Source organism: Gambusia affinis, linkage group LG20, assembly GCF_019740435.1.
Source record: "Gambusia affinis linkage group LG20, SWU_Gaff_1.0, whole genome shotgun sequence".
Taxonomy (NCBI): Eukaryota; Metazoa; Chordata; class Actinopteri; order Cyprinodontiformes; family Poeciliidae; genus Gambusia; species Gambusia affinis.
The window spans coordinates 16,258,553-16,285,795 of NC_057887.1; the positions used below are offsets into that span (position 1 = coordinate 16,258,553).

The 27,243-nt window shown below is 39.5% G+C and overlaps 2 protein-coding genes across 9 annotated transcripts in view; both read left to right on the top strand.

Annotated features, from left to right (window-relative positions):
• Window positions 1-4,473, top strand: part of adkb (adenosine kinase b) — a 162,114-nt gene extending 157,641 nt beyond the window's left edge. For all 3 annotated transcript variants that reach the window (XM_044103675.1, XM_044103674.1, XM_044103676.1), the window contains 2 exons: window positions 1,581-1,667; window positions 1,822-4,473. In XM_044103675.1, the coding sequence (XP_043959610.1) occupies window positions 1,581-1,667; window positions 1,822-1,946 (212 nt within the window). In that variant the 3' untranslated portion in view covers window positions 1,947-4,473. The remainder of the gene's footprint in view (window positions 1-1,580; window positions 1,668-1,821) is intronic.
• Window positions 4,474-7,674: 3,201 nt separating this feature from the next.
• kat6b (K(lysine) acetyltransferase 6B) overlaps window positions 7,675-27,243 on the top strand; it is a 30,110-nt gene continuing 10,541 nt past the window's right edge. Inside the window, exons 1-10 of one of the 6 annotated variants that reach the window (XM_044103677.1) lie at window positions 7,675-7,959; window positions 11,081-11,939; window positions 18,081-18,189; window positions 20,344-20,459; window positions 20,657-20,738; window positions 21,248-21,377; window positions 22,441-23,366; window positions 26,080-26,201; window positions 26,857-26,969; window positions 27,076-27,217. In XM_044103677.1, the coding sequence (XP_043959612.1) occupies window positions 11,322-11,939; window positions 18,081-18,189; window positions 20,344-20,459; window positions 20,657-20,738; window positions 21,248-21,377; window positions 22,441-23,366; window positions 26,080-26,201; window positions 26,857-26,969; window positions 27,076-27,217 (2,358 nt within the window). In that variant the 5' untranslated portion in view covers window positions 7,675-7,959; window positions 11,081-11,321. The other 5 variants (XM_044103683.1, XM_044103681.1, XM_044103678.1 and 2 more) reach the window with 5 other exon arrangements.

The window sequence follows — 27,243 nt, forward strand, 5'->3', positions numbered from 1 at the left end:
AAAAAAAATAAAAACATCTTGTTTCAATTTACTTCCATTTAACAATTTTACACGATTCTGTTTTGGTTTATAACATGAAACACCAGATAAATATATTGAATTGTCTTAAAGTGATTGTTTAAGATCATGTAGGGAAATAGTTTAACAGAAGAGACTTTTCACTGCTGCTCTCACTGATTGTTAAAACACAAAGAACCACTCAAGACTTGCAAAGGAATAAATATTATAATATTGTTGCTGTTAGAAACTGAGCAGAAGAAAAGCTGACTTTACGGTTAACAAACATTAATATTCAGCTGAAACTAACATAAGTACATAATATATCACCTTATTGGTAAGAAAAAAAGCCTTGTGTCCCCAGTGGCTCTGAGTAGTTATTTAAAGTGAAATGTTAATTTTCTCATTATATAGTTATTTCAGATGAGTTGTAGTTGTGAATATGTACAATATTAGTAAATCTGGATGAGTTTTATATTTCTATTTTATTATTTATCATTTTTATTTATTTTATTTTATTTTTTTCAATCAACCATCTGGCTCTGGACAAACTAACCACTTCTTGCACTGACGCTCTTTAACTTTGCACATATTTGATCACCAAAGCTGGGAGAGTTTATCCCAAGGGGGGCATAAAAGTCCACACCAAGCATTAAGGTTGACAGGAGTGAGGAAAAGTAAAAACATTTTCAAGTGTGTGATGTGGGAAGTAGTTTTCTTTAGGAGGATGAACATCTGAGCGGCAGCATTGCTGTTAATCTGATCTGAGCTATCCCAGATTCAAACTGTTTGTAGTTCAAAGATCTTCTAATATTTCACATGTGATTATTCAAACTAAAAAGCTCTCTCACACAGCAGAACGTTATCCTCAGCTAAGTGATTACACAGTGATTATTAATCTCAGGAAATCACTAACAAACTTTAATGCACTTTATTGTAATTTTATGTGCTAAACCAAAACACAAAGTGGTTTGTAATTATTCTGTGGAAGGAAAATGATATAAGGTTTTAACTGGTTTTAGAAAACATTGCTTTTCACTCCTGTTTACAATAATACACCTGTACAGGAAGAAAAGTACCCAGAACTCTGTTAGACATGGAGATTGCGTCATGATGCTGTGGAAATGCTTTTCTTCAGCAAGGATAGAAAAACTGGGCAGAGTTGACGGGAAGATCGATGAAACTGAAAACAGCAAAATCCTGCAAGAAAAATGCTTTACAGGCTGCAAAGGGCTTCACGTTGGACCAAAGGGTCATCCTCTGCCAGAACAAGGAATATATGGCAGGGATTTAAATGTACTAATCTGACATTTGAGGTATTACGCAAAGAACAACTGTGGAACTAGTCATTGCACATCAGGCATACAAGGATTCGTTTGTGAAATGATGCATTTAACCATGTATCATTTTCATTCTTTTTTATAATATTCTCTACCTTAAGTTGATTTATCCCATTATCTTCATTGAAATACATTGAATTTTGTGGTTTTAATGTGAAAAAGCTAAATGGCTATGAATACTTTTGCACTGCAAAGAGAATTAGAGGCGATTCAAGTAACTATAATTTTACTTCCTTACCACAGATGATAAAGTGACCATGTTTCCTGTCTTGGACATCGACCAAAATGACATTGTGGACACCAACGGAGCAGGAGACGCGTTTGTTGGAGGTATGAAATTGTATGTTTGTCAGCTTTACATAGAACTTCCATCACATGGGCCTTGTTCAGGAAACAGAACTGTGTGCATGGCTTAAATGTGATAAAATCTGATTTATTCCGAAACTTCTGATTCTAAGTTACCTCAGTTGCTCTTCCTCCTCAGGATTCCTCTTTGCACTTGTCCAAGAGCAGTCATTGGAGGAGTGCATCCGGGCCGGACACTATGCAGCCAACGTGATCATCAGACGGGTCGGATGCACTTTCCCAGAGAAACCGGATTTTCACTGATTAATCCGATCTGTCACTCCCACAAGATGCTTACTGTACCAATTTATACTCTTCAGGATTTTACGCGTATTTTTTTATTTCCTCTGACTGACATTTTGAAAATAATTGCTGCGGCTTGATGGATTTATCGAGCCATGATAAGCAACGGAGATATTATAATGCAATTCAAACAATGTACTAGCATCGGACATTGGAAAATGTTCATAGGAAAAGCCGCATTCCAGCAGAAGCTGCCGTTTGAGAATCAACAACTGATAAGTTTGAATCAGTAATGTAGACACTGTCTTGGTCCTTTGTCTGTCATCTTTTAGAAATAGTTTAAAGGTATTTCATAATATAATTTAAATATAAACATAATTTAAATTGATCAATGTCTGAGAAATGTATCATAGTTTGGGGACATCTCAAGTGTTTCTCAGTAGTTATTCTAAAATGTGGTTTCTTACTCCCTTATCTGAGAATTACAGCTAACTTGTGACCACAAAATGCAAATGAACAAACAGCATTACAATCCACTTCTCAACTGTTGCTCAGTAGTTTTATGAACAGTTCTCAATTTGCCAGTAGGCTGTTGGTGGCCCTTCTGTCTTTGAGTTTTTGACTCATGAGGAGGTAATAGTAATGCAGAAGAGGTATGTTTGCAGCCCTATCCATAATTATTGGTCCCCTGTTGAAAAGTTGTAAAAACCGTCAGGATAAATGTATTGCAGCAGCATAAGGTCACACAATTCTTTTCTTTATTGTAAAGAAAATCAACCCTTATTTTGGTAAATTCAAAATGTTGGTGACAGGTGAACCGTTTTGGTGTTGGTTTGACTCTTGTTTTTTGCTGACAGATCCAATGATGATAAACGTTGAGTTGTCTGGAAGAAGCAACTCAACAATTTCCATTTAAAATATCTCAATAATTTAAGGATTTCATGCATACCACCACAAAAACAGATATTTCCTAACAATGGATATTTTTTTTCTTGTTGAATAAATATACTGAAAATAAAGGTTGAGTTTTCTTAATTGTTTAGTGTACAATTATGCTGCTGCAATAAAAGCTTAATTTATTTTATGGCTTTTTACAGAGCTTTATTGTGTGTGTGCATAAGTGCAGGAGGGCCCTGTTGTGATGTGAATAATGAATGCAAGCTAGCACTGTACAAAGTCTCATCAATGATGCCTGTTGGTAAAAATGTTTATTCAATTTTAAAAAAAATATTCCCTTGCAGTTTGGTGCTGCAGCCATCATTGATAAATTATGACTATTGACTGCTTCCCATTTCTTATGGAGCACATATGTAAGATCATCACCCAGAAATGGTGTCTAGGTGCAAAAATGGTTTTTAAAATTTCTTTTCTTCCTTCGAAAAACAACAAAGGCCTCATTATGTCTCATTTTCATACTTTGCAAAATTATAGATTTTGTGGCTCTAAAACATAATGACATTTTCCCTTTCAGAAACAACAGAACCAAACTGGAAGTAATTGTTTTGTTTGTACAGAAGCAAGAAAAACCACATTAGTCCTGTCTCGACCAACACAAAGTCAGATTAAATATCGATTAATTGAACAAACAGGTGAACTCACCTGAAATATACCATACAACGTACAGACAATTTGTAAAGTTTCTTGATTTCATTTAATCAGCAAGGTATCCCACTCTGACACCAAGGTCATTGTATCCTGGAACTGCTCGAGTCACCCAGCCTCCCCCATCACTCCCATAGCTAGTTGGGGTCCAAACTGGACTCTGTGTCTGCAGGGCAGCAGGAGATCATTTTTCTCAGTTTAAGGGATTAGTGGTTGCTCTTCACCACGACCATTTCAGAGGCCTGAAAATTAGCCTGATCCTTCGTACCCAGCTGTGCCGTCGCTGGGGGTTGGAGAAAGGGATCAGAGGGACCACCCCCCCACCCCTGCCCGCCGGCAGAAACTGTTGGACTGTGTCTCAAGTGTTTGAAATAATTCAACACTCATCTGTTCCACTGTGAAGTATGAGAATAAGCATTTTTACTCCTATTGAACTACTTGTTACATCTTGTATCTTTTTTGTTTTGCCTTTGTATACATATTAACCCAGATCATACAGGTTAAAAAGACTTTCTCTTGCCAAAGTGTTACTAACAACTGATTCTTTTTTTTTTTAATCAACCATTTTTTTAAAAGGATTTTCACAGATGCGCTTTGAAAAGGTCCACCATTCTGATTGGACAAGACTCCATGGCAGCTGGTTCATTTGCTTCTCAAGATGACAGATGGCAAAACACAAACACAAAAAGAGAGAGAGCCATGATGAAGTAATGAGGATGCCTGCCACAATGAGGGAAACTACTTTTCTCACTTTCTCCAACAAACTTTGGCCCTGCTCAGTGCACACAGATGAAAAACAAACTTGAGAGCATTTAGCATATTTATCACGCTCTGTGATTTAGGAAGACCTTTAACAAATAGTGACGCTTGGTCTGCAATATCTCCAATTTTCATTTTTGGGCCGAAACTTCACTTTTCCGTTACAATAAATTTTGATTTTGTGACATTTGTCTACAATAGTTATTTCACCAGCGTATATAGTTGTTGTTAACACTAATGATGATAATGATAATGCTTGCAAAGGAGTAACTGGGGTCCTGGCCAGTGTTTTGCCCCGCAGATGGGCAGCAGTGTTTGTGAACACCAGTGTGGCAGTTGGCAGGGATTGAGGAGGGGGATGGGCCGACTGCTATGGCACATGCTCCAATTCAAATTATCCCTGGACCCATGCAGCAGTGGAGGACCTGCTGGGGCCCAGGGTGGCATTCATTACAGCCAGACACCGGCAGTTTTATTTTTCCTCTGGTCAGTCGCTCTTTATTATGACCCCCAACCCACAAAAGCTTCAGATTCAAATTCTCTTTATTCACGTTTCACCTGCCTAAACGTTTTCTAAATTGACAATTTTGTTGACTGAATCGTTTTGTCGATTTGCATAAATTTCAGTAGATGAGTAACAGAAAACATGACAAATGCTGCAGTTCAATAAAAACATGTAGATAATGACAAGAATAGCCAATCCTGATAATGTGCGCTGATGAGGGAGCTTCAATTAACATTGAGGGATATCCACTCAAAAACATCAGGAATGTAAACTCACCAGTCACTTTGTTAGGTACACCTGTTAAATTGTTGAACAAAGTAGGGGATCAGCCAGCAATATGGCTGAAACTGAGTGGACTTCAGTATTGTGACTGACTGAGCTCCAAACTGAGCATTAGAACAGGAAATCACCAGAAGTTTCAAGTAATATAACTGTATGACAAAAGTAAATAAAATACTTTGTCAATCTTTAATGTTGCAGTGTCTGGTAAGGATTACGTTAGGAGATCCCGCATTTAATCCTATTTAAAATGGCTAATATTACACACAGCCATATCACACCAGAAACACACAATTAAAAGAGTGTTACTCAGCATTTTGAAAAAGGCTTTCCATATTTAAAACTCAAATGTTTACTTGGTGCAACCCTGACTCCTGAAGTGAGGTTGAAGACGATGATGAGGCTGAAAGAACTGTTTGTGGCCTTCAGAAAGGAGATTTTAGGAGCTTAGAAGTCTGGTAAGGGATTTAAAGAAGACTCAAAGGATTTTTAAATCAGCCAATCCACTGTCTGGAAAATTGTCTTCAAATGCAAGAGAATCTAAAGAACCGCCAACATGCCTAGGTTTGGTCCTCCAAGCAAACTTACCTTAAGAACAGACTGCAAGGTGCTAAAAGAAGTCTCCAAAGTCCCTAAAATGTGATCACTGAACATACTGTAGGTTCTCGCTACTGCTGATATTCTTGTGCAATCAGAAAGGTAATTTGCAAGTTAAACTTTCATCGAGTGTGCAAGGAGGAACTTTTGATCTCTGAGAAAAACATGAAAGCCAAAGCAAATTTTGTCTTTGAGAAGAATATGGACCAGGACTTCTTGAGTACTGTTCTAGGATAGCTAAATCTGAAATTGAATTTTTTAGACACTAAAACAGAGGACATGTTGAATGTCAGCTGAACCCAGACCAGAACCTTTAAAATAATGGTGACCCAAAACATACCAGTATATCCACTGATGACTGGCTGACAACTAAGAAAATCCCTTGTGTCAAAACACACATCTTCATCTCATTGAGATGCTGTGGGGTTGTTTGAAAAAGGCTAGTCATGCAAGAAATCCCTCAAACTCAGAGCTGAAAATAAAGAGTGGTGCAAAAAAAGGCATGATGTGAATGTTTCTTTTGGAGAAACTGAATTTTAAGTTGGGTGCACAAATTTTTTTCAATTAACTGTGTGTGAGTTTGTGGACGATAATACATTGTTGATGTCAAAGGAAAACGGTCAGACCAGTTTAGGATTATAGAAAGACAACAGTTCAGATGCACATTCAATAGAAACAAGGTTTGTGGAATTGGTATTCCACAACAAATCCCTGAACACGCAACATCGTATCCTTTACACGGTTGCAGTAACAGAACGCCATCCTTGATGTCTCTTCTGTTAACTAACAAAAGAAAAACTTAAGTTAAACGCATCTCACATATTCACCAAACTTGGACAATAAGAGACTGGAAAAGGTTTCCTAGTCTGATGAGCATCAATTTCAGATGTTGCATTCAAAGGTCAGAGTTCAGTGTGAACAACATAAAAGCATAGTTTCAGTCTGTCTGTCCTGGTCCTACGGTTTGGAGGTTGTTAACCATTTCCATCCGTTTAATGACTTCCCTGTACACCAACGACCTCGACAGTGATCCAGCATCAATCCAACAAATCACCTTTGGGGTGTGGTAGAGCAGGAGATTCACATCACGGATGTCCATTGCTACTATGTGATACTGTCATATTAACTTGAACCAAAATCTCTGAGGAATGTTTCTGACCACTTGTTGAGTCTATGCCACAAAGAGTCAAAGCAGCTCAACCTTGGACTAGGAAAGCACATCTATTTAAGTAGCCAGTGAGTGCATTTAGTACTCATCAGAACTTTACAAGAGCTCATCAACTGTCAAAAAGATCGGATAACTTTGACTGATGACTAATTGATCCTCGTGCAGATAAGTCTTCCTTTGGGTCTGGATCCAGTGAGCTTCTTCTTTTTTTTTTCTTGCGTCAACTGTCAACCCTCTTGATGGCCAAATGACAAGATTATTAACAAGTGTACTAGATTATTTAAATTAGTCACTAAATGGGTCTCTACAGGAGAGAAAAGCTTTCATTTGGGCTCCTCATCCAGCACTGTGTATGTGTTTGTTATCTGATGAGAAGTAACCAATTATCTCTCTAATTACATCCGCATTACTGCATGAGAAATGAGCTTTCTGGTATTTCTTTTGCTGCAAGAGAGATGAGTGAAGGGAGCAGTGATGTAGAAACTGAAAAATGTAATCATACATTAGCATTATTGCTATTGCTCTATCGTCAGCTCGGTGGAGTTAATTACCTGATTAGGGCGTTAAATACCCCTTATGTCAATTGTAGGAAATAGCTTCTTTAAAAATGAAAAGTAACCCTATCATATTTACATCAATGGAAGTTTATAAAATGCCCTTTGGGAATTAATGTTTGTAGGTGTTACATAAATAATAATAAGAAAAAAGATAGTAGTAATGTGTGATGCAGGCTATAAGAGAAGTGTGAAAATGTTAAGTGGGAGAGAATTTTTTTTTTTAAATTGACAATATCATTGTGAGGAGCGCACTAAAAAAAGGGGCGACGGTCCGCTACGCTGAAGTAAAGGGATGTCTACAGTGGGAGAGGAAGAAGAAGGGGGAGGGTACCACTTTGTCACAGGCTGCTATGTAGATTAACCTTTCAATTAGTTGTTATCAGGTCCTCTCCATGTCTCGGCGAGAGCTTTCCAGCCTTCGCTTTTAACACGTCAAAAAAAAAAAAAAAAAAAAAAAAAAAAAAAAAAATCCCACGAAATCGTTCGGATACGTCGCTTCGCATTTTACCCCATTCGACGTGATAAAGAAGAGGAGTACCCGAGAGAGAGGGGGGAAAACTTGAAGAGGTAAACTATCAGCAAATATTTACCGTAGCGTCTGCTCTTTTATTTTATATCTACAGATACACGTTCGTCTTCGCGCTAAACTTGGCGTTAATTAGGTCTTCTCCGCTACAGCAGATTAGGTTTGCGCGACATCTAGGAAGACGATATATATGTTTTAAAAGAGATTGTAAATGTAATATATGGGAGTCGAGAGTTGAAGGTGAAAAAATATGGGGCTGGCGATACATAACTGAGAGAAGCGGTGTTAACTTGTATTCCCCTGCTGAACGTCTTTTCTTCCTCCGGGCTCTTACTATTTCTCCTCATGGGGAGGCATTTGATAGTTAACGGGGATAAACGTGACGTTAATAATTCCACTTTTTCTTATTATTATAATTATTTTTTCAACAAATTGTGTGCATTTATAACCTTTCTTGTACGTCATGTAGTTTGAACGTTAAATATCTCCTAGGAGGAGGAAATATAAAGAAACCGAACAAGGATAAAGAGGCGACAGCTTGGGTACATTTTTATTTATGTTGATTTTATTGTGCTATGTAGCGCTACCTGGAAGTGCTAAAATAAATTAAACGCGTTCCGCTTTAACTCAGTGCATTTTTATGCAAACAAATGATCGATTTAACAAACAGCCAATTAAAGTCTAAAATGATCCAAATCACTTTCAAGTGTAACCAACTGTTTCAAGGAGGAATCCGAGTAAAGGTGGGCCGATGTTAAACGCCGCGCAAATGAGGTTAAATATTTATTCCAGCCGGTTTACGTACGTTACCACGCGTTTGTAACTTATCAACAACCTTTTTATGTCCTCTTAAGCTGTAAAATTCGGCGTTTTTTACGAGCGTTTAGAGGTGAGTGCTATCGATTCATCACCAGAGGCACCTTAAGAGGCGGGTTAACAGAGTGAAGTGACAGATCACACAGCCAGTGACGTGCCTCTCGGAGTGAGCTCATACATAAAGATTGACGTGCGCTTTATCAAACCAGGGATCGGATCTCGCCTTTACAGCCAATATTGAAGTTGCTGGGGAGGGCGCATTAGCGTTAGGTGAGGTTTAATGAGACTCCATTGGATTGTAATCAGCGTCATGTCGGATTCATGTAAACTACAACATTGTAACAAAATGGCGACCGCTAGTTTAGGTGACATCGGGGGTAAAGCTGGCAGCACTTGACGTTTAACAGCCCAACTCGGCGGAGCGCGACTCACAGGGGTTTGTTACGCAGCTATTACTGCTTTTCTTCTCCTTTCTTCGGATAAACGGCTCCGTGGGGGGGTGAACATGGTGTCGGAGCAGCTGTCAGGATGTGAGCATTGATTATACGGGTGTCATTAAGGCTCGCGCTGATCGGGTTGCTCGTTTGTCGAGCTGTCAAAAAGTGTCGCGCGGACATCTAACGGTTAAAACTTTGGCTTGTTGTTCTGCTTTCTCCATTTTATGTATTTTTAAACCAGACACTTAACGCAATTGTGTTTTATTTTGTTTCCTAAAATAAAGCGCTGTTGAAATAAATGTAAACTTTCGAAGGAATCTCAAACCGAAAATATGGATCTGTCGAAGACAGCGAGCAGTTTTCCACAGGTCATGAGAAGTTTCTAGATAGCTGTCATAGTGTGAATAACTTGCCCTTTTTATTTGAGAAAACTGTCTCTTTTGAATTGGACATCTGGTTTGGTGTGCGGATTATGGTGTCAGACTACGGATTAAGTCACTTTGATTTCCTTAGCAGCAGCCATGACAGCGCCTGCATCTGTTTTTATCCATCTGTTTCTCGTGTGTTAGCACATCTTTAAAAAGTCCTGCATTCCTTAGCTGTAACCTTTTTATACTACATGGCTGGTGTTAACGTTTAGAAATGAGGGCATCTGATGTGCTTGTTTTATTCATACCTACCATAACATGTTATGATCACCAGCCCCTTGCAAAAGTATTCCCACCCCTGGAACATCTCCATATTTTCTCAGCAACCACAAGATTTAATATATTTTCAATGATTAATTGTTTCTGTTGTGGACCAATGCAAAGTAGTGCATGCTTGTGAAGTGGAGGGAAAGTGATGCATGCTTTTTGTTTTTATAGAAATAAAAATCTGTAAAGCATGCCATTCAATTGTGCTCAAATTTTATAGATCTGGAAAATGAAATGTTTGCACATTCTACAAAATATCCTAAGTTGTATGTGATAAACAGGAATTTCCACTGATTCTCTTTTAGACTTAGATCCAGACTTTGACTAAACCATTTTAAGGCATGACATTGCTTTAACCTAAGTGACTCAATGGTTTCTCAGGCTGTGTGTTAAGGATTGTTGTCCTGCTGAAAGGTGAACCTCAGTCTCAGTCAGAAGTTTTTTGCAGCTTCTAACGGGTGTTTTACCAGGATTGGCCTATATACTTGCTTATTTCATTGCCTTACCAACTCTCATCAGCTTCCCAGTCCCTGTTGAATAAAATCAGCATGATGCTGCCATTACCTTGAAGGGGTTTTGTCCAGGCTAATATGCAGTGCTTGATTTCCGCTGCACAGTTTTTCACACAGCCCAAGAAAGAAAAAGTGCTCTCATCTGACCTAAGAACCACATGTTTACACTGTCCCTAAATGGCTTGTGAAATAGGCAGTATTTTTATGGCTTTCTGTCAACAATGACTTTCTTTTTGCTACTCACCTATAAAAGCCAGATTTGTGATGTGCACAACGAATATTGTTTTTATAACATGACCCTGCTTTGAACTTCTCAAAAACCGTAACCTAACCTGCCTGGTGTGTTCCTTGTTTTGTGGCTCACTAATGTTATCTAACAAACATCCGAAACCTGTTAGATTACAATACAAGCAGGTGTATTATATTTATTAATTAGGAAACCTCTCAAGCCAGTTTATTGCACTGGATTGTATTTAGTGCTGTCACAATAAAGCACACTTATAGATTTGTATACGTAAAAAGTTTTGAACACCGTTTTAAATTTCTACCATTTAACTATTATGAACTACTTTGTGTTGGTTTGTCACCAATCAGTTTATTGCTGATTTATACCGAACATACCATGGCTGTGAATATTGTGCATATTGTGAATAGCAATTAAATCACCTTAATATTGATTTGTTTTTCTGTTTTCTTTTGCAGATTTTATCTCGGATTTTAATACAGACCTATTCCAGGTCATGTGACAGCTACACCAGTGTGGAATTTACTCGTGCCAACTTTTCCTCAAGCTCACCCTTGGAACCTGAGGACATATTTCTGGATGCTTTTGTGGAATCTTACTTCCTGACCTTTTACCTAAGGATGTGGATGTACCTCGCTTTCGGCTGCAGAAAGAGGGAATCTTTATGGATCACGTTTCTGTGAGGCTTATTGTTCAACCATGGTAAAACTTGCAAACCCTCTCTACACGGAGTGGATTCTCGAAGCAATACAGAAAATTAAGAGGCAAAAGCAGAGGCCTTCTGAGGAGCGAATTTGTCATGCAGTGTCCACGTTGCATGGACTGGACAAGAAGATCGTCCTTGAGCAGTTGGATTTAAGTGTTCATGATGGCTCTGTCCTTAAGGTTACAAATAAAGGAAGCGCCTCCTACAAGGACCCAGGAAACCCTGGAAGAATCGGATCAATATTGCCTGCAAATGCACCTTTGCCGTCAAAGAAATCTATATGGAATTCAAGTGATCTGCGCCATATCGATTGGAATAAAATACTCAGGAGGGCCATCGAGGGTCTGGATGATACCCATGGCTCCTCACTTAAGAACATTGAGCGATATCTGAGGAATCAGGACGATCTGTCAGAAGTTGTTGATAATTCCGCTTTCCGTCAGAGGTTGCGGCTAGCCGCTAAGCGGTCAGTCAACAATGGCAGGCTGTTAAAAAACGGCCCTCGGTATAAACTCAGCCATGGCAGCGTGGAGGGAAGGACCCCCAGGTGTCCAAGTGCTTCCCCCTTGGTCCTGTCATCAGTGACACTCCTCCCTCATGAGCGTGAGCAGGTATACACACCTTGACCTTTGCACTCTCACTCATTTACTTCAAGGTAAAAAACTTATTTTTTTTAAACAATTAATTTTTCAGTGATGCAAAGAGTAGTATCCCTAAAGGTTATGGACATTTATGGGCCTTGAAGTAAGGTTATCTTAAAAAAAAAAATGTAAACAGCTAAAATCTTACCTGCAGTACAGGAGTCTTTTGGTTCAACTCCAGATTAGTAGGTTCAAGTAGGTAAAGCGAGGAGGGTCTGTGCATCCTGAAAAAGTCTTAAATTCAACTATCTAAAATCAAGGCCTAAAAAATTCCTTAAAAAAAGTTAAGTTGGCCTTATATATGTGAATCACAGATCTTACATTTTGTGGTGGCAATACTATTCAATTTCTCATATTCTATGTAGTTTTTTTCTCATCAGACTTTTCCATCGGGCAAATGTTTGTGTCAGTTTTGAGTCACTTCTTCATTGTGTTGTGTGACTCGAGGCGGTTGAGACTATTGGTAGCTATCTGCTAATTTACAGTTGCAAGCTAGCAAATGTATATTAGCAGCTATGTTAGAAAGAACTATTGGTTCTGATTCCTGGAGTGGAAATGGAGGGAAGAGGAAAAACTAGCTATCTAAAAAAAAAAAAAAGCTAGCGAACCCTATTTTTTGACTCTGTCAAAGGTTAAGTGGAAATGTATCACCAGTAGAGTGGACAACGTTCATCTTCGCCATTGAATCACTTCTGTTGCCAATCCATACAATGCTACATCCATTCTGTGCAAAAAAAGGACTTAAGAAGTCTTAAATTTGGTGAAATTGGTGAAACCTGCAGAAACCCTGAGTGAGAGAGATGGCCAAGACCAACACCGACTTTTATTGTCTTGAAACAACTTCAGCCCACTTCCTAGAGAAGATGGGGAGTGGATGCACCATCAAAAGTCAACCTGAGAGCTTAACATTTAAAGTATACTTACTAGGGATGACTACCTCACGTAAATGTAAAGCTCTTCCTCTGGAATCTGAGCCACTGCTGCTTTGAGCTGTACCACAGAGAAGAAGTGTTCTCTTTAAGGGACAGGTTAGCACACTCATAAAAAAATATGACAGCCATGTTTAAAGCTTCTGAGTTAGCTTTGATTTTCATCTGCCTAATTGAAGACAAAAAAGCAAGAAAACCACTGAGCTTCAGAATTAATACAAAGTTAATTAGCATTGGTAAACATGAGCTCACATTCTATTTCCTGCTGGCATTTGTCATGGAGTTTGATTGGATGAATGCACTGCATAGAGCAGCCCTTACAGCTGATATTTAATGCCAGCTACATAAATGGCATCTTCGATTCACTTCTTAGACGCTGCTGGTCTTTTAAAAATTAGATTATTGAATCCTCCTTTATTCACAGTGTTGAACTGCCTCTTGTAGCAGTGCTGGTGCTGATTAGAGTTTAGCAGCTTATGAAATGTTCACAACCACAGGATGTTGCTTAAAGAAGCGTAAATAAATGAAGTTGGTGATAATGGGCTAGTTGTTTGAAATTACATTAAGATAAAAGTGTGATCTGTGTAATCTAGAACTGATAAATTTATACATTTTTGCTGGTTTTCTGGCTGTGGAAACCAAGCTACTTCTTTTTCTTGATTGAACCAGTTGACCACTGACAGTAACTCTATATAAACTGCCACAGCATTTTTGGGGATTTCTAAAATGGTAGAGCTCCTCTTCACTCTTGATCTACTAACCAACCTTTACCTTCAGCTTCAAGGTCTAGCTAATCTTAATTTGTACTTAACTAAAGCACCTATACATGGAAGGTAGGATACTGAAGCTGCAATCTGAACAAAACTGGTCCACAAGGGATGATGTGGTGCAGGTTTAGATGTTTCCCTGCTCAAACACAGCTGACTTAAATGAGGGGATCATTAGCAAGCAGCTGCACAACTTGAAAACAGGCTTAGAAGTTAATTTAATGATTTGAATCAGGTGTTGGAGCAGGGGCACATCTAAAATTTTTAGGACATGTGCTTTTGTGGACAAAATTGGCCCACCTGTGCTGTGAAATCAAGTAAAAGTAATTTAGAACAATGCCCATTGCTTTCTATTTGTCTTGCTAGTTTTTGAAAGTCTCTCATTAAAAACAAGTGTCCATGACATCACATAATACAGCTGCTCAGATTTCTTTTCTTTTCTTCTTATTTCTGTTTTAAACCAAATGCCCCCTTCAAAGGTGTTTATTGTTACCTGCTAATCAGCTTGACTCATGCGGCTTTTGTAATGTCATCCACCCAAATACAAGAACCCAAGAATTATTTTGAACAAAACCTGACTTCAAAAGTCTTGAACTTTCCCTTTTAAAATGCACTGCTAGGTTGTAAAAGGTAAAGTTTTTTTTTTTTCTTGGGTCAAAAATTAGTTTAAAGCCTGGATAGAGTTTTTTCTTTGTAGGAATTTCACTATTACAGCTTTATTATTTGGGGCTTAAGCCTAAGAGTTAAAAAAAACGATGCCATTTAGAGTCCATCCTTTTACATCTGTGTTGCTAGTTCCTTAACAAGAGAGCTTGGATAATCAGAGAGTCATGCTGACAGTGTGTGTGGTAGGCAGTCTGCAATGGTCTTCCCACAGGTTATGCAACCCTATCCTAATGACCTGAAAGGATGGGACTGACTTGTCTTATGAGCTGCAATAGAACAGCTATTTTATTGGTAATTTGTAGGGGGCATGAGAATGTGTTGAGTAAGGAACCCGGAGTGCTCTCTGACTGCATGCAGCTGTTATGAGCTTCGTGCAAACAAACATGCCAGAGGGAGGAAATAAGAACCTGACCAACAAACTTCCAGGTTAGCATCGATACAGCTGCTTTCACCTCCTCCTGTGTTTCTTTTTCTGATACCTTGCAATATGAAACGTCCCAGAAATGGCAGCACTTATGTCAATTGCAATGTGATTTGTAGTTGTTGATGGAAAATGGTTGTTGTTTTGCAGCTTCTATTAAGCCCAATGTGTAGTTGTCTGGTTTGTTGTGGAAGCTTTTAACGTATCTCGTGTTGAGGCTTATCGAGATTAAGCGCGGTCTCATGCTTTATGCACAAGTTGTGCAGCTGAAGTGGTGAGCTGCATCAGGCAACAGAGATGTCACCCCACTCCCCGGCAGTTTCGCAGTGAATAATCAGGAAGCGACACCTTGATACTGCAGCCACAACTGTGACTGTTGTCTGTGGTTAGGCCAAAAGTGAAACCGAGAAGTGCTGCAGAGACACTGTGTCCTGCGACGGCTCTCAGGAAGGGCCCCACTGTTTTCCATTTGGAAAATTTCAACCCCTCACTCCCGGCCCTTGATGACATCACCTCACCAGTTCAGGTTTAACATTTACTTCAAAAGATGAGACGTTTCTGCCTGCTTAGCTGTTAAGGCGCAACGAGAGAGAGAGCGTGTGTGTGCGTGCTGATAATGAGAGATACTTTGAGGTTAAAAAAAGAGCAGTCTTGGTTTTAGAGTTTATTAGATTCTGAAGAGACTCTGGCAGGAACAAAGACAAGGAATGAGAGTGTTTTTTTTTTTTTTTTTTTCCCCTGCTGTGTTATGCAACCACTTGAGCTCCCTCTCGCTCTACCAGCAGTGTTCTAATAGGACCCCACCCCCTCACTCAGGACAGCCTGCTCTTTTGAAGCAGCATAATTTCCTGTAATGTTCTTAATTTAGAATCCCCAAGTAAATCGTCAGCATCTCTACAGCTGTGTTTATTTTTTGCATTTTAGCCTCTTATAAATTGCAAATTGCTATTGATTATAATCACTAGAGCAAAAAAAAAAAAAAAAAAAAGAAATCCTTATGGAAATGAATCTAGTTCCTGGGTTAGACATCATAGCTCAGAGCTTGTTATGATCCTCTGTTTGGAAATGTTACTACTTTGTCAGTTTGCTTGCTCATTTGTTTTGTAACTCAAAAATATAAAACATGCATTTTTGTTAGACATGAATTAATCAATCAACCAAAGATCAGAATCAGCCAATTGACTTCCCTATTTCCTACTTTTTGAACTCATAACAACTAATTAAAATTTTTGGTCCATAAATGTATCAACTGAGAGGATGTACTTTGAACTTTTGACAAAAGTCAGATATTTTCTGTTCTATTCCAAACTACTACTTTGGAGGAGAGGCTTTAGCGAATGTTGTTCTTACATGTGTTGTTTCCCCCTTATGTTGTTTTTATACATGGGGTAACATGAGATTATTATACTATCGTGGTCTTGGGTAAAGTACAATGATTTCACTCTTTGTAGAATAACTAAAATATATGTTTTATATTAGCTGGAATATCTGCTGCAGTATAAAACCTGCAGTCAACTGCTTTCCAAACTTATCACTCGTAGCTTGCCAACTGTCTTGAAGCAGTGTCATATGATCCTGCTTAGTTTACTCAAGATGGTCTGTTTTAATGAGCAGGAGTGTTTGCAAAGAGTTGAATTTCTCTTTCTTGTTGATGAAGTAAAAGTATAGTTTCTCTTTTTAGGCCAGCTGACAGGCAGCGGGCACCAACAATTGGAAGAAAGGGAATGCTTCATTAAACCGCACTCAATAAAGCCAGAAAAAAAACTCAAGTCGCTCTTGCTCTTTCTCCAACAACTCATTAAAAGCACTGCAAAACATTGAAGTGGCATGATGAAAAGGTTCGTAGTTTTGAAACGAAAAGTGTCGGTATGCTGAACGACCCATGTCTAGTTGGTTAGAGTAAAACGTGGTTTTTTTGTTGTTTTTTTTTTAACGTTTGTCAAAGCTGCATGAATTGCTTTCGACTGTTGATGAAGTATTTTCACACGATTTCACAAATTGAGTGAAATCGTGTAATAAGAATGCCAAACGGCCGTCCGTAGCAATTACACAGTTATTTACAGTTTAAATAACTGTAAAACTCAATTGAGTCCAATAAATTTTATTACAAGTATTTTTATCAAGCAGTCATAAATTTTTGTGGACTTTCCTCTTTTCCAGTCGCTTCTGGTTCACCTAATGCCCCAGATATTGACCTGGCAGGTTGGAAAATAGAGCAATCATCGACGTGGAAGTAAACTGCTTCCCCTCTCTACAACAACACATTGATGGAGCCAGGAACAATGACCAAACGCCCTCTGCTTCCCACCCCCCAGGGCATCATTTGGATGGTGTGACAGATTAAAATAAAAGTGCTCCAGCTCCTCCTACTTTGTGTGTATTGACATAAATGAAATGACAAATAAAATGTCCACCTCTGTGTGATCGAGGGGAGGCCAGCTGAAGGTCAGCACTGGGGTAGATTTGAAAGATGCAAATTTGGTTTGACTCAGGATGCTGATCTGCGTCATAGAAACCAGGAACTAATTATGGGCATCCCCAGAGTGCCATTCAGAGCTGTAGTCAGTTGGTAAGGCCTTAGTGTGTAAACTGATGATGAGGTGGGTTATTTATGGTCACACCCAGAGATTGTTATTTTCCATTATGAACTTCCTTCCACTAGTCTGTCTGTTGCTCCACTTGAGCCGTTTATGTTGATTTCCACATATGATCTGTTACGTATAGACGGGTCCTGTGTTAAGTTATGACACCAAGTTTCCTTTACCTTCCTTCATTCTGAGTGATCAATGGGGAGAAATCCTCATAAACCTTGAGCTCATATTTTACTTCTGAACTGTGCTATAAGCCCATAAATGAGTGTTTGTTCTGAGACTTGCAACGTTTACAGTGGATCACGGCAGTAACAATGAGAGCATGTTATATTATTGAGGTAATTTGATTACATGCTGGTTAATCCTTTCAGACTCGAGTGCAAGCTTTAAGAATTGGATTAAGCCCTTAAACTATGATTACCAAGATCACTTACACATTCAGATGTAATGGATAAAAGGAGGTGGATCTCAAACGCAGCATTTCTCTGAGGATGAAAGCCATTTATTATTCATTTCTAGTCTGTGAAAACTCCCCTCTTTTTTTCCCATTTTCTGAGCTTCTGCTTTCAGATATTTTTGCCGCTGTTTTATTAAACCCACAGACTAGTTTTATCCTCTTTGACTCAACTAGAGATAATACTACAGTCATCTCTTAAAGTTCACTCCGAAACATGCTAATAGCCACTTCCTATTCATGTGTTTTAAATAGTTTCTTTCTGTTGTTTTTCTACACTCAGCTCCGGGTCGACCCCATCCCAATATGCAGTTTCTGTCTCGGGACGAAGGAGTCAAATCGGGACAAGCGGCCAGAAGAGCTGCTGTCCTGTGCAGACTGTGGAAGCAGTGGTAAGCGAGCTTCTGTAACACTTCATTGAGCAAATGTTTTCAAAATCATTGCTTTCTGTTACAGACACTAAAGTGATGTTAAAGTAGCACAAAAACTGGAATTGGAATGGATTAGAGGTGGGAAAAATTTTCAGGATATTATTGTGGTGTTAAAGAAAGCAGCAAATTTTAGCAGTATACACTTTGATTTGCTTAAGTATTCACATCAATTGAACATTTTCACATATTGTCTTGTAGTTGTGATATAAAAAGTGAAAGAAAGCATATTTTCAAAGTATTTTCCAAAAAAAATAAAATTTGGAAAGCATCAGAGAAAACGCTTCAAAGAACAACTTTTTTTGCTCCTTATGGGCTTTTCATATCTAGAACCAATGAAAGTCAGATTTGATGGATAGTGTTTCTGACCAGGAATGTTCTAAACATGGTGCTGCCATCACATCCAACTCTTTTACATAAAAGCCAGATTTGTACCATGCAAGAGTAAAAGTTGTCCTGTTGACTGATTCTCCCATCAGAAGTTTAGATCTCTGTAGTGAAGTTCAGCGGGTTTTAATGCTCTGTATGCCATAACTTGTATAAAGCTGAAGCATTTTCCAAAAAGCAGAAAATATTTTAAAGGACCTGCTGAGAGCAAACCCAGTCTCACACAAAAACGACCTTCAAACAAAAACATGGTTGTCCTCAAATATAAACAACCAACAAAGCATAGAAGCAATTATTTTAGACTTGGCTCTCTTTTGAAGTTTTATTATAGCAAAAAGAATTTATTTTACAAAGACTGAAGAAGACATTGTTTTACTCGTGAATTTGAAATGATTGACGACGTACTGAAGCAAAAATTGTGTTGGGCTCATAAAAACTAGTATCCTGCTTGAAGATTTATTCAGAAAGTTGCCATGTAGCAAACTTTCCTTTTGTTTTTTGTCATCACTGAGCATACAACATCATACTAAAGTCAACTTTATGGAAACTGTAAGTGTTGAAATGGACTGGTGGATTTGTGTTTAGAATTGGTGTAGTGTTACATTGCGGACAGATAATTGACTCATCTGGTGCGAGCTAAGAAGTCACAACTTCTGGCGATGCTGAAAGACTAATTAAATCATGTAGTGTAAATGTAACACATGATAAAACTCCCCTCAAAATATGCACATTCTGCAATTTCCTAAAGGCCAACTTTTTAACATATTCAATGTGATTTATATATATTTACAGGGGCAATTTTTTTTTACTCTGCTTGACTTTTCTCTAACATTTAAGATGGTGAAATGATAGCCCTTATTATAGTTTTTTTTCATTCATCTTTATTGTATTTAAGGAAGTCTTTCTGGATTGGTTGAACAAACAGATGGATTTCGACAATGTGGCATGGAATGCAATCTGGAAATCCATCTTATTTAAATTATTTTCCCTTTTTTTTCTTTTCTTTACTTATCCAAACATCAAAGAAAAATCTAACTTTGCGAATTGCATGCAAGTCAAGCCGAAGTAAAACTATTCCAGGTGACTGTCAAAGTCCAAAATCAATACAAGTGATTTTTTTTCTCCGGTTCAGGTTGTAGAGTAGAACGTCCCAGTTATGGCCCCGTTCCTGCCTCACAACAGATTGTTGGTATTCCTTTTAGTGGTCCTTTGTTCCCGTAAAATTACCTCAACCAAGGAGTCATTTATGTTTGAACAATTATTTTAAATGCCGTAAGGAATTGTTCTCCCGGTGACATTTTTATAGCTCAAATTTGACAGAGCGCCGTCGAGGTGGTTTTCATTAACCGCTTTTAGTGTACGCAAATTGTGCTCTCACTGTAAAACAGCTGTTTTACAACCATGAGAGGGAGCAGCGTGAGAGAGACGGCGAGCTTTTTACATGACTTTCATGGATCGCCTTCCATTAGAAAGAGCTCTGCTGCTGTTTCTGCCTCATTAAGATCAAATTATCTGTAATTAGCAGCTCAGATGTTTGATCATACTGTTTTTAGGCAGAAGTACCCAGAAGAAGAGAGAGCCGCGCGGACACACAGGCACACCATTGTTTTTATGATTTTTGGTGTTAATGTTTAACTTTAATGTGTGAAAAGATGGAAACCGATAGCTGTTGCTTGTTGACTCAACCTGTGCTGGTAGAAGCATGTGTAAAATGTGTTGTTCTTTCTCAAGGGCATCCATCATGTCTAAAGTTCTCCCCTGAGCTGACCTCAAATGTAAAGAGATTACGATGGCAGTGCATTGAATGCAAAACCTGCAGCTCCTGTCGAATACAGGGGAAAAATGCTGTGAGTATAATATGTTCATCTTAATACACCCTTTTCAGTGCCAATGGCTTGACTGTAGATCTCAGAGGATTTGTCAAGATTTGCAAACCCTCTCGTGTGCAGAGTTGGGCTTATTTCTCCTAAAGACGTTAAATGACAGTGGTGTTACACGTATGCAGCTGGGACGTCACTTACACACGCCTGCTGTTCCCTTTCAGGACGAGATGCTTTTCTGCGATTCGTGCGATCGGGGCTTTCACATGGAATGCTGCGATCCGCCACTTTCAAGAATGCCAAAAGGTGAGGTGTTTACACTGTCTGCCTTCTCCGCTTGCTCCCCTTCTGCTGTCAATTCAAAGCCTTTGCTTCACAGACCTCCGTTTGGGGCTGTCACTCAGCACACCAAGAAGCAGCAGTGGCTTATTAGGGGCTTTGCATGCATATCAAATTGTCCCAGCATCCCTGGGGAGATCTTCTATCTCTGGATTACAGTACTGACCCTACAGCAAGGCTTGTAATGATGCCACACGTACTGTAGTTGGGTTTTTGGCAGGCAGTGCATGCAAGTCACATATTTTAGCTCAACAAGCTGACACGAAGTCTATTTCACCAGCCAGAGAATTGACCCCATGTTTTTCCTATGGATTTTCGCTTTGTGCTGAGTAATTGATTGGTCATTGTGAGCTGGTGGGATTCTCGCCAGTGCTGTGCATTAAAGGAAATGTTTGAAATGAATGTGCTGTTTGTCCCCTTGCTTGATGAACCCTACCAAAAATAAAATAGTTCTTCTCTGCTTGGATGCCCTCCAGGAACCTGGATCTGCCAAGTGTGCAGGCCGAAGGAGAACGGCAAAAAGCTGCTGCACAGGAAGGCTGACGAGATCAAACGTCGATATGCAAAGCCGCTTGGACGACCGAAAAATAAGCTCAAACAAAGAATGTAAGTGTGCACTGTATAAAATAATGATGTCTTATTTGGCCACAGATGAATTTTCCATTTAATGTAAAGTCAATGCCCATTTATTCATAAAACGCTGTTAAAATAATGCAACTTGGACATAAAAACTACCAGAAATAAAGCTGGCTGCTAAAAGTGCTATACCCAAGATTCTTAATAGAAAGTTAAGTGCAAGAAAAAGGTCGGTTAGAAAAGGGTGCAGGAAAAAGATTGTGAAACAGAGCTCATTCAAAAGATTCACAAACTGTGCATTGTGGTTGGAGTTAGAACTTTATGAGCCACCAGACACAGATGCAGCCAGGACTTGAACTACAGCTGTCACATGAATCTGTTGAAAGTCAAAATTTGGACTAAAGAGAAAAAGTACTTAATTGTTGCTCAGTGGTCCAGATACTTTTAAATGAAAGTAAAATCTGCATTTCATTCAGAAATTGGGCCCCCAGAGTCTGGAGGAAGAGTGGAGAGGCACAGAATGCAAATTGCTTTAAGTCCAGTGTGAAGTTTCCACAGTGAGTGATGATTTTGGGATCCATAACATCTGCTGGTGTTGGTCCAATGTGTTTTATCAAGTCCAAAGTCAGCACAGCTGTCTACCAGAAAATTTTAGAGCACTTCATGTTTCCCATTGCTGACAAGCTTTATGGAGATGCTGATTTCATTTCCAAGCAGGACTTAGGGTCTTGTCACACTGCCAAAAGTACTAATACTTAATGAACGTGTTATCACAGCTCACAAGCAAGCTCACCTAAACTAAACCCCATGGAGAATCTCAAGTATTTTTACAAGGAACATGATACACACCAAAGACATTCAGGAGGCTTAAAAAGATTATTTGACTCAGAAGAATCTGTGTAATTCTTCTGTGTAATATTTTTATGCAATCTACATAACATTTTCTGAGAAACTTAATTTGGGTTTTCATTAGTATTAATTAATTAATTTTTTACCTGAATGATGGATTTTTTAAAACTTTTGAATGATATTCTGATTTCTTAATAAGTAATGCTGCTGGCTAACAACAGACTTCTTCTGCTTGTCACTGCAGGTCTGTAACCAGTGGTGATGGCTCCATGGTAGCACTTGGAGGAAGGGGGTCACCTGGTAGGGGTCAAAAGATTACCGTCTGTTCCACACCTTCATCTGGTCATGCTGCATCTGTGAAGGACGCCAGAGACAGATTGACTGTCGCAGAGCCTTGTTGTGCGGTCAACGCCTCCCAATTCACCCACTCCCCTCCCACCACCACTCCCTCCCTCACGCCCACCTCCACCCCAGCCACACTCACTGTTAACAAGAAAACCAAAGGGCTTATTGATGGGCTTTCCAAATTCTTTACTCCTTCTCCTGTGGGCCGTCGCTCGCGAGCCGTAGCCATAGAGTTGAGCTCTAGAGACAAGGGCACGCCCAAGCTGTCCCAGCGTCCCGAACCGTTCGCCTTTGCTGCTGATGCCCCTCGTAAGATAACCCCGACATCCTCTGCACTTCCTGCCACTTCCACGTCACCAGGACTTAGCTCCCCCCCGCAGGTGTCCAGCAGCTCCACCTCGGCGAACTCGCCTCAGAGCTCTTCCAGCCAGTCTAGTGTTCCTTCCCTGGGTAGTCTCTGCAGTAGCAGCCAACTGAAGGGACTCTTTGATGGACTCTCTCATATTTACACGACTCAGGGACAGTCGCGGAAAAAGAGACTACCATGCTACGCACCACCTAAGCGCAGGCCCCATAAGCAGGACTTGTCCCAGTGCCTTGGAAAGAACGAGTTTAGCAAAAATAGGTTCCACCCCACCTCTGCAGGGTCTGGCCGACTCAGAGCACCCTCTTTTAAGATGGTCAGTCATTTCAAATGCAATCCTTTCCTTAAAAATCACAGGACACTAGGCAGACTGAAGTATAGAGTGAGAGCTCACAACGGAGCCACCTCACCAGAAAAGGGAGACTTGACAGATGGAAGAATTAAGCCTGAGAATAATCATGGTAAGCAAGGCTCAAAATACCAGCCAAGACCTGCGTCTCCACATCTTTAAGCTTCTTCTTTTTTTTGTTTTCTTTTTTTTTTGTTAAGCTTGACACTAGCAATTGTAGAGCTAATATTTTCTTTTTGAAGTCACCCTCAACATTCTAACAGGCTACTAATCCTCCTCCTAATTTGAGTTAGTTTTAGTTCATTAACACAGTTTCGTTGCGTTTTGACTTGGCTGCGAAGTTTCAGTGGCTTCCATCTTCTCGCCCGTTGGCTTTTTGTCATAGTGCATGGCCCACTAACTCCCTCATACCGCTCCTTGCTCTGTCCTTGACCCTCTCCAATAGTGCGCACATTGTGATCACCACACAGTAGAGCCTGTAGTCACATTGCGCTCCTCCTCATCCCACCGTGTCTTCTCAGCCTCACTTCCAGTGGTCATTAGACGCATACAACCCAGTAATTCAGCCACCCAAGTTGACTCAGAGCTGACATGATGATTACACCCAGAAGTGCACTCACCCTCATATTTTACTGTCCACCAGAATGAAGTCCTAGTAGGAATAATAACAGAAGAAAAACTAAAGGATACATACTTCAAGAAGTTTTGAGCTTCTGCTCAAACAAGCAGCAGTATATATTGCCTTGCAAAAGTGTTTATACCCATAGATGTTTTTTCATATTTTGTCACAGTACAACTGCAAACTTTAAACCGTCATTGGGGTTTATGTGGTTTTTTTGTGATAGAGCAATATGAAGCATCAATCTAAAGGGATGACTAGTTCTCACCCGTTTTTAAAAATGTTTGGTGTGTATTTGTAGTCACCTTTAAATATATACTTTGTAGAACTAAGTTTTGCTGCTATTACAACTGCAGGATTGTTGGGTTATGTCTCTACTAGCTTTGTACATCCACAGACTAAATGCAAAATAGGTCATGTTCTGTCTGTTTAAGTCAAGACCATCTGAGAACAGCTGTGGTGTAGGACGTGTATGAGAGCTGTGAGACAGCAGTGAGATGTGCTGTAGGAGTGACAGAGGAGTTCAAGGTGGATGTAGGACTTCATCAAAGGTTAGCCCTAGCTCCATCTTGTTTGCTTTGGTGATGGACAGGAAGACAGTTGAGCTTAGAGTGGAGTCTCCATGGGCTGTGATGTTTGCAGGGGAGTTAAATGGTTCCTATGAGGAAAAGACAGGAGGCAGAACTGGAGGTTTCAGAGCTCAAGATGTTGAGGTTGTCTGTGTGAGTGATGAGGATGGATAGAATCAGGCTTGAGTACATTGGACAGACGGCTCAAGTTAGATGTTTTAGAGATAAAATCAGAGAGGCCAGGTGATTTGGACGTGTGCAGAGGAGACACAATATTTATATCGGTAGAAAGATGCTGAGGAGGGAACCACAGGCGGAGAGGTCAAGAGGAATTTATGGATGTGCTGAAAGAAGACATGACGTTAGTTGGTGTGAGGGTAGGACCAAATGGAGTCCTAAAGGGAAAAGCCAAAATAGAAGAGTAAGGTCTTTGAACTTAAATTGTGAAGTTTTGCCACAGGTTCTCAGTCTAAATCCTATTTCAGCTCAGGTGTGTTTAGGGTTGTTGTCCTGATAGAACTCAAACCTTTTGCAGCCTCTAAAGGTTTTTATTTTTTTTCAGGATTGCCTATCAACTCTGACCAGCTTTCCTGTCTCTACTGAGGAAAAGCAACTGAATGCCAAAAAGTAAAATTTTGGTCTCTTCTAAGCAAATCACTTGAGTCCACTTTATTGTTGGATGTGTTATACTTTTCCTTGAACAGCTATTTTCTTCTTGCCACTCTTTCATTAAAGACAGATTTGTGGAAAGTACAACTAATAGATGTCCTGTCAACAGATTGGGTTTCTAGTCCTCCAGAGTTAGCATGGACCGCTTGGCTGCTTCTCTGATTAATTCTCACTTTGCCCACTCAGTCAGTTTGGGTAGTAAAAATGCAGTTTGGCATACTCTTTCCATTTCCAGATACTAGGCTGAATAAGGCTAATTTGGGAACATCTGAAGGCAAATGGTTCAACTGGATTGAGTTCCTGCATTAACAGATTGGAATGGCTGTAAATACAAATGCATGCCACAATTGTCAAAATGTTTTTGATTTTTACTTGTAAAAGGGTGTGAGAGCCATGCACCCTTTCCATTCCTGCTCACAATGATGCACTATTTTGTGCTGGTATGCCAGTAAATTCATATTAAAAACGTTTAAGTTTGTGGTTGTAACTTCATGAACATGTCAAGACATTCAGAGTATAAACACGTGCAAGGTACTGTATATCCATAAATATGCTGATGACACTTCACTTCCACTCCTAATGGGTTTTTGTTTTGGTGGTTAAGTCATGTTGTTGATGTCTTTCATAAAATTACTGCCTGCTTTCCAACATCAGTTGCTTTTCATGTCGACACTCGCTCCCCTCACTGCATCGGCTTCTTAATTCATGGGAAACTGTCTTGGTGGATGACTAAGCACATGAAAGCGGTTATGCAATTAGGGTGATTTAGTTTCACTTCATTACATTAGGGATTTTAATACAAACATGCAAAGATGATACATTATGAAATTCCTCAGAGACTCGGCAGCAGTACTCGCAGTATAAGAACATTTGCATAGAATGCATTTATGAGATTATTCAGCTGCGGCTGCTTTAAACAGGCTGGTGTTTGATGCGTTGGTGTTGATTTCTTATTGTGCCTGTGACAGGCCACCTCAGCAAGCTGCATGTGAAGCAGGAGGCCCAAGCGGACTTGGCGGCCATGTCCAGAGATCACGTCTTGGAGGAAGACATTGAGACGTTCACTCGTGTCCAGGAACTTGCTGCTCAGGTGAGAAATTTGATAAATGTGGGGAATGTTGCGATTTGAGATTTCTACATAGCTTTGCATGTCGGCAAAACACAGGGATAAAGCAGGGAGAGGCTGGTAACCCACCCACACAATCCCCATTTTTTATGAGAGCTTCAGCCACCTGTCTATTATTCATCCATCCGTATCTGTATGTAAAGCTTTACCTCTGAAATATTTTCTGTAAACTTGCAGAGACTGTTTTTATACTTTAAATATGAGCAAAAACAGACTTAACATCCCAGGGGCTACAAATTGGCTAAAAAGGACAGAAAACTCTTCAAATTTGTAAAAACTATGTTGCGTGTAATTTGTTATGATTCCGCTTTCTCTAGTAGTTATTTAAATTGGTAAAATGCAACAAAATCTCTTCTGGTTTGACTGAAATGATCAAATGCAGAACATTTCCCAGTTGGATGATAGAAAAGCAGACATGTTCAGACTATCAGAATGACTGATTTGACAACCATAAAACTGCTCTTACTGTATTTAAGAGGCCCATCTTGTTCTTATGTATCTTGATGTATCTGTTGTTCCCTCATGGGAAGCTTAAACTGAATTTATTTCAATATAACATTTACTGATGATAAGAACTTTAAATGATTTGAGTCGCTAAGCGTTTCTTCATCTCTCATAGAAAACTGGCTCTCTGACGAACACAGACTTCGTCCGACGTCCCGCTGTTATCGAATTCGGGCAGTACGAGATCCAGACCTGGTACTCATCACCGTACCCGCCTGAATATTCAAGGTGATATTTATTTTTACTCCAGAAGTTTCCTACTTTTTTTGGTTCTGTTGCAAATACCTCTCATACTAGAAGTCTAAACTTCAGCTTTAATTATTGTCTCCAACAGATTACAAAAGCTTTATCTGTGTGAGTTCTGCCTGAAGTATATGAGAAGCAAAAACATTCTCCAGAGACACACAAAGAAGTGCGGCTGGTTTCACCCTCCTGCCACCGAAATCTACAGAAAGGACAACCTTTCCGTGTTTGAGGTCAGCTCTCCTTTATGGCAACAGAG